This window comes from Apus apus, chromosome 25, assembly GCF_020740795.1.
Source record: "Apus apus isolate bApuApu2 chromosome 25, bApuApu2.pri.cur, whole genome shotgun sequence".
Taxonomy (NCBI): Eukaryota; Metazoa; Chordata; class Aves; order Apodiformes; family Apodidae; genus Apus; species Apus apus.
The window spans coordinates 3,108,735-3,121,175 of record NC_067306.1 but is presented as its reverse complement, the minus strand read 5'-3'; the positions used below and the strand labels follow the sequence as shown (position 1 = coordinate 3,121,175).

The following is a 12,441-nucleotide window of genomic DNA, read 5'->3' as shown; positions in this document are numbered from 1 at the left end:
ACACACACCAGCACCTGGTCTGGATTCAAGGGAAAGGACAGTTTAAACCCCAGGAAGATTAATAGTACAAAAGAAATTGTCATCAGAAATGGGAGATCATTAATGCCCATGTGCAGTAGCCTCTCTTAACATGTCAGCATGCACAAGATCACCTCTCCACAGAGGGGGGGAAGTAGAGGCAATTTTAAAGTGCTTAAGTGAGAGAGAAAGTGGAGTGGTAATTAATTAAGATTTGCATACACATCATCCAAAAAGGAGGAGATATACCAGAGAGAAAACATAAAAAATAAATACCTTTTCTGGTGTAAAACATAAAGCTTATGTCCACAAAAACTGAAAGAACAGAAATGATCAATGTGCACAGAACTTTTAAAAGAGTGACCAAAAATATGCATTTCTGAAAAATGCTGTAATGGAAATAAGGGTTAAAAGAAAAAAAAAGTAAAAAAAAAAAAGTCTAAATATCTGGTAGGAGTTCACATAATTAAAGTTAAAATGGCAATTAGAATATATTGAACCACAACAGTATTTAATGATATTATGCTCTGTTTTTTCATTTGTTTGCCACCCATTGTGTCTCTGACCATGGGCTCCAGCAATTCCACCTCAAGTTTCAAGACTGGGACAACCAGGTCCCACCAGACACACACACACACACACACACACACACACAGAGGGATTAGTTCCTGGGGAGCTGTTTAGTGTAACATTAGCAGTTAAACACCACACTGGGAAACACCACGGACTGGAGAGCTCTGGGACCACCAGGCATGTTCAGGGATGGCAAAACCACAGCACACACACACCAGCTGCAGCAGGAGACAAGGGGTTGAGAAAACATCCCCATACCCCCAGAAGTGACCTTGGACTCTGGGTTTGGACCCACACCTGTGTGTGAATCAGCTGTTGCTGTAGTTAGTGGTGCTGAGCAGGAGAAACTGGATCACCAGCACCTCAAGGTTGGCTCATCCCTGGGAAGTGTCTGGCTCTCAGTAGTAGCCTGGATTTTGAGGGGAGCACATGCTGCTCTCACCAATCCTGGGAAGGATGTGCCAGCACTCTGCCAGCTTTGCAGAGAAGCTGACTCCCCCAGGCAGCCTCCAGACCAACACAGTTGAAAGCCAGCACAAAGGACTGGCCCTACTCACTGCTCCCCACCAACCTGAGCACCCTGTGCTGACAACAAGGCCCCTGGGGTGAAGGTGCAGCCCTCAGTTCTGATGTAGGCCCCATCACCCTCAGAGTGAGGTGCTGGACTTGTGTGCTCCACTGAGAAACATTCCCCCCAGGAAAAGGAGGGGGGAACAGAGAGGCCTGGGCCACCGTCCCACCTGCACGAGCCACTTGTCTCCGATGCTCAGACAAACCAAAGGGCACGTTTGACAGAAAGTGGAGACAGAGACTGGGGAGAAAAGCAGCCCTAGGGTCTAGGAGCACATCGCAGACACAGACACCAAGACAGAGCTGGGGAGAGATCACACGTGTAATGCACTGGGCAGGAGGAGAGCTGGATTCAGTTGCAAGAGGTAACAGATCCCAAAGGGACAGCTGGTGCCTTCCTAATCCCAGCTGTGACCCCAAAGGGGCTATGAGCAACTTGGGAACCACTGGGACCTGGGATTGAAAGACATCCCATTTCCAGAGCAAGCAATCAGCAACTGAAACACTTTCTGCTCTCATCCCAGTTCCCTTTTTTTAAACTCCACAAACCCTTACCCTCCTGTTGGGGAGCAGAGATGGGTCTTCCCCATTTTAGCAAGGAAGGAAAAGGGGCACTGAGTTGCTTGCCTGAGAAACCAGTGCCAGAGACCTGGGGGTCCCACCTCTCAGCATCAGCAGTGGTCATGCCTAACACATCATCCTGTCAAGAGCATCCACTGGGTTGGAAAACAAATAAAGATCCCAACCCCAGGTTATTGCACCAAGAGTAAATTCCTCTTGAAGCAGCACTGGCTGAGCAGGCAGGCCCTGCTGGCAATGCCATGGAGGACTGAGACATGATGGCCATCTCTTGATGGTGGTCTCTTGTTGCCCCTCTCTGGGAAGACCCCCAGGACAGCCCGTGCCACAGCAGCACATGCTGTGCTCCCAGCTGAGCTGCTGCTGTCCCTGTCAGCCAGCACACCCAGCAGTGCTGGCACAGACTGGGAGGGGTGACAACCTCCAGCCACAAATCCAGATCTTTCTTAACCCACTGCAGCTGCCAACGCTCACCCACGGTGTGAGCTCTCAGTGGAGAGAAGGGTGAGCTCAGCACCCTGTGCTGCTGCAGCAGAGGTGACTGGGGAGGAAGACCAGCTCCTGCTGTAAGCAGGCAGCCCAGCCAGTGCAGGACCCCGGGGTAAGACAGAGCAGAACAAGCAGGGAACCTGCTCCACAGAGGTCTGACCTCTGCAAAGCAGCTGCTCTGACCCCTTAAATAAATGCAGAATATCATCCAATTTAAGATGGAGGTTGCAAACCCAGTTATGTCTCAATGCTCAGGTGCCAAGCCCTCTGCAACGCTCAGTTTCTCAGGGAGGGCATCCCCAGAGATCAAAAACAGCACCAAGAAAATCCATTGGGAACATCTGAGAGGTACCAGAAAGCTTTCTCAGATGGCCACAGACCAGGCAATCACAGACTCTGGGTCACACTGTTTGGGGTCTCAGTGATGCTCCTTCCTTGGTCCATCATCTTTCCTGGACCCAAATTCTTGTCTCCAGAGAGACTGGTGTAAATCCACCAACCTCTATGGAGTTTCTCCAGGTTTCTGGCACAGTAACTGAAAGCTGAGTCTGGCTATTTATGTGGGAATGATTGGGAATGGCAGTGTTCAAATCAATTAATTCCATATTAATTTAGGCTCAGCCTCCATGGGCAAGGAGAAGCTTAATATTTGCCTGGATCATATTTGCCTGATGGAAAGGGGCAGGATACCTGTGTTTTCACATGTTGTGCAGAGTAAGGTGCAACTTAGCAGTATATCAAGCAACAAGGACTGTGTTTGCTGTATAAATCTATTCCACCTAATGCATCAGCAACTCCTTCACTGCCTGCTAAAGGCCACCCAGCCTGCAGACAGTGAGGCATCCAGCCTCCCAGGTAGTGTAAAACCTTTGGGTTAACAGGATATTTTGTTACAGACATGGTTTCCACATGGGTCAGTTAGTTCTGTCCATGTCGGGCATGTACAGGACTTGTTAGGGTTGATCTAACCATGTCTTTGAGGTTAATGGGGTTAAAGGACAGCACGTCACCAATCCCTATCTGACAGCAGGGTTGCTGCAGATAGCATTGGAGATTTAGTGTATACAACATGCCACTAATAATAAGGATTATTACAGTGCATTCAAAGTGTGAAGGTACTCACACTGCCTCCTCCTGGGATGTGTTTGATATTATCCTTTGAGCCACACCTGGATTGAACGCTGCTAAAGTCCAGCTTCTTATTAATTATCTGCACCTTTGGTAGCCAGAAAAGAGTCATTGCACGTCACCAATTGCTATCTGGTGGCAGGGTCGCTGCAGATAGCATTGGTGGTTTAGTGTACACAACATGCCACTTATAATAAGAACTATTATAGTGCATTCAAAGTGTGAAGGTACTCACACTGCCTCCTCCTGGGATGTGTTTGATATTATCCTTTGAGCCACACCTGGATTGAACGCTGCTAAAGTCCAGCTTCTTATTAATTATCTGCACCTTTGGTAGCCAGAAAAGAGTGTGAAAAACAACATGACCATCTGCAGCTTGACCATGAGTTATATCACTAAAACCAGGAGCCTGCCTTCCAGAGCCAAGAGCAAAGGAGAATCTCTGGCTTGCTGCAGAGATTTGTCTACTCATAGGTTGGAAACTGAAGATGGAGGTGGGCAGGGTCTAGCTAGAGACTGGATATGTCTGGCTAGTAAGGCCAGAAACACCAGGAAGAAGCCAGGTCATCCCATTTTCTTTCATTGAACAAAACAAGGAACTTGCTGGGCAGTAAATAGGCTGGAAGGCATCAGGTGGGCTGAGCCTCAGCTTCTGCAGAGCCAGTGGAAGGATGGAGCTGAGAGGAAAGTGCCTGCTCAGCCCCAGCTCCATGCCGGGCAGAATGTTCCCTCTCTGAGACAGACAGACACGGCCTCACATTCCAGCAGCTGAAGCAAACCGGGCCAAGGGGTGCAGGCTGGAGAGCAGGAGTTGTGTGTCCAGCACTGCCTCGGAGAGGACACCTGAGCTCTGCGTTGTGCAGGGCTCAAACTCCCTCTACAGTCACAAAAAGAAAAAGCAAAGGCTGCCAGGGATGCAGGGCCCTGCCTACTGTGATAACTCCTGGATGGGTGATGAAAGCGGCAGCACAGCCCAACCCTAAAGGCTCTACTGCCTATTCCTGACACCACCTCAGGTGGGAGAGAGGCTGGAATGGCTTGGTGTCCCAGGGGAACCACACACCGGGCTGAACTCACCACCCCACCCACCCCAGGCCCAAGGCCTGTCTGCTCTCTCCCCCACACACACAGAGTTTTGGACTAAATAATTGAGCTGTTTCCTTTCAGGGCTCATTATCCCTGTTTGGGTTTGATAAGGGTAGCTAAGCTGGCCCATGCACAGGAGCAGCTATTCCAGACAAGACAAATATGAAAATAGTCCCTGCTCTTCCCCCTGTGTGAACTGGACTGGCTTTACAACCTATCTTAAGTACAAACCAGAGGTAAATGCAGGAAAAAAAAACAAACAGCAGGCAGGTAAGGCCTGTGCTCCCTCAGGAGACAGTGTGACCCCAGCCTGCTGCTGCAAGGAGAGCTCCTCACTCTGCCCTGGTTTAGCAGCCTGAGAAGCCCCCAGGCTGACACACACCTCCAGCATCATTTTCCAAGTTCACACCAACTATCCCCGCAAATGAGGACCCAGTTCTGCTGGACCAGGCTTTGCCAGAGCAGCACTCACTGACCCAGCAACAACAGAAGTGCTCAAAGCAGAAACACTGGAAGAGTTCTGGCCTGGCTGACTGCTGCACATGTGCCCCACCTGCCTTTGCTTCCCTAGGCTGGCAGGATGAAATCCACGTGGAAATCAGGCTCCAGACCCATCTTCTGGCCACCCTAAAAATCAAACCCATTGCACACAGCCCCTTCTGCCCCTGCTGCAATCGTTCTGCTAAGGGCAGCCTCATGTTCAACAAAATCCCCAACAGAGCATCCAGCCATTCTCCCCAGTGAATTGCCCCAATTTCAGCTGTTCTTACTCTTTCAGTGACAACAATAGACAACATGTTGCCTGAGAGAGAAGCTAACAAATTAAAAAAGAAAACTGGTAAAAGCTGGATTAAAAAGAACAAGCAGCCAATTTAACCAATTCACAGTAAAGGGAAGGGTTCCTTCTAAAATCCCTGGAAAGCAGCATTTTGTGGGGGCAGCAGGAAAAACTTAAACCTTGTGCCAAGTGGGCAAGAGGGCTGAGGGCCTAGGACAAGCTGGAAGGACACATGCTGCTCTGCTCAGGACCAATGACCAGTCCCACCCAGGCTCCAGAGCCTCCCTGGATTTGGTACAAAGCAAGATGTGCATTGTCCAGTAAATTACCAGTCAGGGTGAAAAATGCAGGTAAGGAAGTGGAAAAGCACACTGGTGTTTCAGCTGGTGAGGAGAAGCCATCTCAAAGCCTCTCCCCATGCCAAAGTCAAACATTCAGAGTCACCTCCTTGCACAAAATGGCATGCAATGCACTTGGGGGGATTGTTATGGCTCTGTTGCATTAGCAGCTGCAGAGCATGGTCTGCAAGGCAGCATTTCTCCCCCTGGACAGGCAAGCAGAAGCACATGAGGACTCCTGACCAGATGGGCCACAGATGTGGAGTTCTGTCATTTCACATCTGTGTAGGAGCCACCAGGCCTCCACCAGCCACAGGAACTTCCATTTCTCCACCCGTGCAACAAGGAGGATTTAATAACAGGCTCAGGACACAGCCACACAGTGCAGCTCAGATGGGTGCTGAGCAGCCAGCACCCCAGCTGGAGCAGGGTCACCACACATTGCTGCTCCTCACAAGGAGGAATCAGCTCACACCAATTCCTCACCCCAACTCCCTTCTGCTGGGCTTGTAAGATTGAACATCAGACCCACATTCCCAAGCACGTGGAGCACAGAGACCACTTTGCTGCTCATTGAACAGCCTCCCTAGGAGTGAAAAGTACTAGTGGTTGATAGGGTAACAGTGCCACCAGTTCTGGCCACACCAGACTGCATCAAATATCAGGACAGCACCTGATCACAGAACACAATCCAAAACCTCACCAACAGAATTGGATCCAAAATCACAACGTTCTGAAACACGTGCCAAGCCTGGGACTCTCGTGGGGAGGAGACCACCCTGTCTGCTCACTAATGAGGAGATGGAGGCAGCCTTGCAGGGTCTGCTCCAGAGCACACAGGACAGGAGTCAGAAACACAACCCTGACCTCGTTAGGGCTGCAGGTCACAACTTGCTCTCCCTAATGGACACCATGAGGGAATGTCATTGCTGACCACTCCAGGAAAGCCCCATCACAAGCTCTCTGCAGTCCCCTCTGTGGGACAGCTGTGCTGCACTAAGCCAGGGAAGCAATTTCAAGACAAGCACCCAACCCAATCAGCCCCAAAAGCTCCAAAACCAGATCAGGCTGGAGAGGAGCTGAAACATGCCTGCCCACTGCTGTTATCTCTGACCCCAGCTGGGCTGCTGCTGACCTAGGGAGGGCTCTGCCTTCCCAGCTGCAGCGGTGAGCACCCGCTGTCCCTACAGACGGGCCCCTGGAAAGCAGAGTGCACATTTACCTTGCCACCTCCGGGCTGGTGCTTCAGGTTTTCAGTGGAGCCAATTTTGGACTTGACATTTTTCAGGTCAGGCATGGGTGCAGCTGAGGGCTGGACACGGGTCTTGGCAGAGGCTGGAGATTTGGGCGGCGTACGAACCACTGCCACCTTCTTGGGCTCCCGGGCTGGGGGGGTGGGCAGAGAAGGAGTGCGGGAACGGCTGCCCGGAGTCCCCGGGGAGCCAGGACTGCTGTAACCACTTCTGTCTCCAGATTTTGGCTGCTCACCTGAAGTTTGCAGACAGAAGGAGGTAAGGACAGGATAAGCCACCTGGGAAAGCAGCCCCTTCCCCACCTTTTGGGGGTTGATCAGGTTGCCCAGAGAGGTGGTGGAGGTCCCATCCCTGCAGATATTCAAGGTCGGGCTTGATGAGTCTCTGAGCAACCTGATCTAGTTCTGCAGGTCCCTGAGCACTGCAGGGGGAGCTGGACTAGATGACCTTTTAATATCCCTTCCAACCCCACACATCCTATGATCCCAGGGCCCACCAGCTATTGCCAGTGCAGACCATCAGCAGGGGGAAAGTGGCTGCACTTCCTTCTGTTTCATTTTGGAGACAAAACTGTGATTAAAGGCAATTTCCTAGTATCTCAGAAGGAAGATGGTCTTCATTGCCTGTATCCTTGGTAAGATTCCCCATCCAAACATGACATTTGCATGCATGACAAATTACAGACAAAAGTCACTCAAACAAAACCATTTTTCTATTAGAAATTTGAAAGCATTTTTAGAAACTTATATGAAATTTAAATCAGGCTGATCTTTCAGCAGCTTAGAACTGTCCCCAGTCTGAAAAGAAATGAAAAAAGAAAATAAAACCCTTAAACATCACCTTTCTCAGACTTTGCTGCTGCAGGAGGTGGTTTTTTCTGCTCCTTTCTGCCTGTTTAATTAATTAGAAAGATGTTTAAACATAATGAAGCTGGAAAATTAATTGATTTAAGGTTTTATACAGCTCTGGTTAAGTATAAAACATACATATGTTCATTGAAATGCACCATTTTAATGGAAATACACACTGTCTGATGCTTTCTGGGGTGTTCTTCTCTGAGAGTAATGGGCTAATCTCCACTCCTGCAATAGAAGAATTGATCCTCTTGCCCCTGGTCTTTGTGAAATATTGTCAAGAGAACAGGAATAGGTGGATAAAAAAACAAAAAAAGGAGCTGCCTAAATCTTCCTACACACTGTCAACTGTGTGAACAGAGCAGAGAAAGTAGCACCCAGAAAGGCTCATTCCAGAGGAACCATCCCCAGCTGTGCACTCACAGTCCCGTGAGGAGCCCGAGCAGCTTTGAATCACCACAGCCTCTTCCCAGGCCCTTTCTCAGTGCTGTGCATGTCCCCTTGTTCACAACCCCCAAAGCAGAACCTCTAGAGTCAGAGGCACCTTGAAGGTGGCTGCACGTTGCTCTCACCATCACTTACCAGAGCTGGGAGGTGTCTTGGGGGCTGTGGGGGTCTTTGCTGGGATGCGGGTGGCATTGCTGGAGTTCCTCTGGGCCTGCCCGGCAGCGGAGCGCGGCGTGGCCGTCTTGGTGCCAACTCTCATCTCCGGGCCCTGGAGAGGCAAGGGGGAAAGGCTGGTTGTAGAGGGATCTGCCCAGGGATGGGCTGTCACTCCTCATGGGCCACACAAGACATGTCCTTGCACAGCCACTCCTGGACTGGCCGAGTATCCGTGCTGCTCTCCCATGTGAGCTCTCAGCTTCAGCTGCGTTATTCACCACACGCTCAGGCTTGGTTAAGAAATAACATGCAACTCTTTTCTCTGTTTTCTAATTTTGTTTCTCCTGTCCTGCTAGAATTTTGTACAGAAGGTAAATAAATCCACTGCCCACACCGGAGGCTTCATTCAGGAGCACAGTGCCAGACCCCAAACAAAAGCAATTCGTTTATCCTCACCTGAACACACCACTGTGCCACGTCATGGTGTGTAAACTGCAGTAAACTGCTTATATATTTGTCTGCTGACCCTCCAGAAAAGCCTCCCCAAAACTATCATCTTCTTATGCTGGTCTGTGTACAAAAGCTCATGAAAAACACAGAATCATGGAATAGTTTGAGTTGGAAGGGACCATAAAGATCATCTAGATCCAACCCCCTGCATGGGCAGGGACACCTCCCACCAGCCCAGGTTGCTCCAAGCCCCATCCAACCTGCCCTTCAACACTGCCAGGGATGGGGCAGCCACAGCTTCCCTGGGCAACCTGGGCCAGGCTCTCACCACCCTCACAGCAAAGAATTCCCTCCTCGTGTCTCACCTAAATCTTCCTCTTCCAGTTTTAATCCACTCCTCCTCATCCCATACCTCCCTGCCCTTGTGCAGTCTCTTCCCAGCTTTCCTGGAGCCCCTTCAGGCACTGGAAGGTGCTTTAAGCTCTCCCTGGAGCCTTCTCCTCTCCAGGCTGAACAGCCTCAATTCTCTCAGCTGTCCTCCAAGCCGACTGGTCCCAAGGCAGCAGGGACCCAGAGCAGAGCCATCCCAATCCCTACCACAGTAAGACCACATATCCCAAGGTCTGTGACCTGGGATCTCCCACCCTTTCCCTCACCATGGGTGTATCTGTATGACTAAACCCCACAAAGGGGAACTCCGAGCTACTTTTTACACAGCAGAATGAGGCATGGATGTGTGTGCATTCCCTGTCCTCTGTGGAGCACCTGGCAGATCTGGCACATCTCAAATACATCTGCTGTTCACAGCCCACGCACCCACAGAACACCACACAGAGCTGCAAAGCAGAGCACCAAGAAGCATAAAGGGACCTGGAAACGCCTCAGGGAGCCCAGGTAACACCCTCCAGCAATGGGAATTCTGGCTGCAGAGCAGGGGTCCTACCTGCTGGTGAGAAGGACTCAGTTGCTTCAAACACCAAAATTGGAGCCAAGCCTGGCCATGGCCACTGGAAGAAGCAAAACCCACCCTCTCCACTGAACGGGACAAGGAGAGACTGCCCAGCCAAGCAGTGTCAGGAATGCCTTAAGGTATTGCCCAAGGCAGCTTTGCCTCTCTCACATCCCATCTCCTTACCTTGGCTTTTGTTTCTTGTGTTCCTGTACTGGCAGGTCGGGATGTGACAGAAGAGACTCGTTTAGAGGTGGAGGCAGGGCTGGAGGGTGTTTTCGAAGGGGCTGTGCTAGAGGAGGTGTGTCGTTGGGGGGGGATGGAGGGTCTATCGCCTGGGGGTTTGGCAGTGGAAGGTGAGGATTTCTTAAACATGGAAACAAAATAAAATGGGAACAAAATAAAAATCAGTTCGGGAGGGAAACAAAAGGGGATCACCAGCAATAAATAGGATTAGAAGGTGCAATACAGGAGTGGGTGTGGGACAGGTGTTTGGTATTGCCCTCTCCCTGCAGCACTGTTGGGGTCTCATGGCTGCACCTCAGCTCTGTCCCTCCCACCCAAGCCCCTTCCTGGGGAAAGTGTCACCTGTGACACCCTGTCCTTGCCATCACCCTCCACACCAGTAGCACATTTTCCCACCTGAACTGCTCTGTTTGCTTCCAAAGCCTGTGTGTGCTCCACTGGCAGGTACAGCACCATCAACATTCTTCATCTTTAATGCTTTAGCCACTAAACTGTCCATCAGCTTGTCCATTATCTCCTCCAGGCACTAGCCAGGCTAATGACCAGCTCAACTAAACCTCCTCCAAATAAGTGTGACAGATACTTGTGAACTTCTGGAATTTACCCACTATTAAACTGTTCCTCACTCAGAACAAGCATCTGCAAGGCCTAGATTATTTAAATTCAATTTTTTAATCACATCTTGCCTTTTTCAATCTTATGGTGCTTCTCCCCAGTGCAGCCCAGCCCAGTTTGGAGTCTGCTTTCACACCAGTTTGCCCCAGTAAAGCCAACTGGTTGCTTTCTGCTCAGAGGCTGAGGAAATGATTTCTTTAAGCACCCACCCAACACCCTGTGCTACATGTCTCGTTTAGATTTGGTTCAATCCTTTGCCCTCAAAGACCACCATGGATTGCACCATCCAAATCAGGGTGAAGGAATGAAAAATAAAAACACTCTTGAAAGACAGATGGAAGAATGGAAAATAATGGCAAGGTTTCCTAAGAGGCACAACTGCAGTCCAGGAGAGCAGGAGAGGGAGTCAGGAACATGCACAGCACTCAGTGGGCTAGTATTACCTCTGGTTTTGTTTTTTAGCATTTTTAGCTTACCTTTGGTTTCTTTTCCTCAGCTTCAGTCCCTTCCTTGTCTTTGCTGTCAATACGACCTGACAAACAGAAAAACACACAGTTAACACTTTCTGGGACTGGTCATTACACTCTAGGGAGTTGATGATGCCTGTGCTACAGCAGCATGCATGCTGAGTGCGTGTTCCATGTTCCTGCTCTCCTTTAAATTAAATACTACTCCTAGAAACACTACAAAGTCACTCATTCCTTGCAGAAATACTTCCACCTTGTAAACACATGCTGAGTTACTAGGTTATCCTGTGCACCAGCAGCATTAGTCACCACTGGAGCACCAGACACGTGGAACAAGGTCTGTATGAGACCATTCTGTCCACATCTCCACTCAGTTCCAGCAGCATCTGGTCAACTTAGGATGGAACACTTCCCTTCCACCCTAAACATCAATCTCCCTCTCCAAAACACCCCAATGCCAAGAAATACATTCAAAAAAGACTAAAACTGAAGGATGCCCCAGTCGTGCCAGCACGAGGTTGTCCATGATCTCATTTAAAGTTGTGCAGTGTGTTAAATTTGCACAGCAAACACCTGGCTCTTGTTACTCCCCATCTCTCCTGACACGCTGCTTTCTGCCTTCCCAGAGCCTCTGATCTGGGTCAGACCCTGCAGGGTCTTAAGGTTTTAGCTCCTGTCCTACTTGATCTCTATCAAGCACAGAGTGACTGACGATATTTCAGTGTGTTGTCGCATTAGTCTACAAGCGAAACAGACTGCAGGATTGCTAATTAGGAGATTAGAAACAGGGAGGATGTAATGTTTGTACTAAGGCACTCACAACAAAACCCCTTTTCCCAGTCTTCAGCTAATTCCTCCCTAATCTGGGAGGAAAAGCTGCTGATTTTCTCCCCAGTGTTTTGGAAACTTGCCCTGAGGGGTCAACCCTTTCCCAGTGACATGAATAATGTTGTTAATCCCCCATGGATGACCCTGACCCATCCTTGCAGCCAACCCCCAGAACTGCTGCATGCACTGTCTTTCCCAAATTCGCTTCAACTACAGACTGGAGCAAGGCTGGAGCTGAACAGCCACAAAGTCAGGAAAAGGCCATTAATTAATTAAAAGAAATTCCTCCTATTTAATCAGAAACTGGTTGACTCTGGGCAATGCATCCCCAACCTGCCATGGCTTCCAGGCTCTGATGCCAGGGATAGCAAGCCAGGCTGTGATGCCCTGCAGCACGTGTGTGAAGCTTCCTGCTGGTTAATGAGGTCATGGACAACGAGAAATACAGAATGAGCCTTAGCTCCAATGGAAAAAGCTACATCAACCATTTCCTGATGAACCCCACGCAGCAAAGAGCACACTTCTCTCTGCTACAAACCAGAGAGGTGGGATTTCCAAGGCAATGGAAGCAGCCAAGCCAGGTTTTGGGATGAAAAGCAGAGCCCAGGCCAGGCCCT

At 49.8% G+C, this 12,441-nt stretch overlaps 1 protein-coding gene across 23 annotated transcripts in view; it reads right to left on the bottom strand.

The window, feature by feature from the left end:
- Positions 1-12,441, bottom strand: part of MAPT (microtubule associated protein tau) — a 60,136-nt gene that overhangs the window by 6,749 nt on the left and 40,946 nt on the right. For 7 of the 23 annotated variants that reach the window (XM_051640335.1, XM_051640333.1, XM_051640350.1 and 4 more), the window contains 7 exons: positions 11,006-11,061; positions 9,855-10,034; positions 8,249-8,381; positions 7,653-7,703; positions 6,782-7,047; positions 3,593-3,685; positions 3,353-3,445 (listed from right to left, as the gene is read on the bottom strand). In XM_051640335.1, the coding sequence (XP_051496295.1) occupies positions 3,353-3,445; positions 3,593-3,685; positions 6,782-7,047; positions 7,653-7,703; positions 8,249-8,381; positions 9,855-10,034; positions 11,006-11,061 (872 nt within the window). The remainder of the gene's footprint in view (positions 1-3,352; positions 3,446-3,592; positions 3,686-6,781; positions 7,048-7,652; positions 7,704-8,248; positions 8,382-9,854; positions 10,035-11,005; positions 11,062-12,441) is intronic. The other 16 variants (XM_051640349.1, XM_051640357.1, XM_051640358.1 and 13 more) reach the window with 12 other exon arrangements.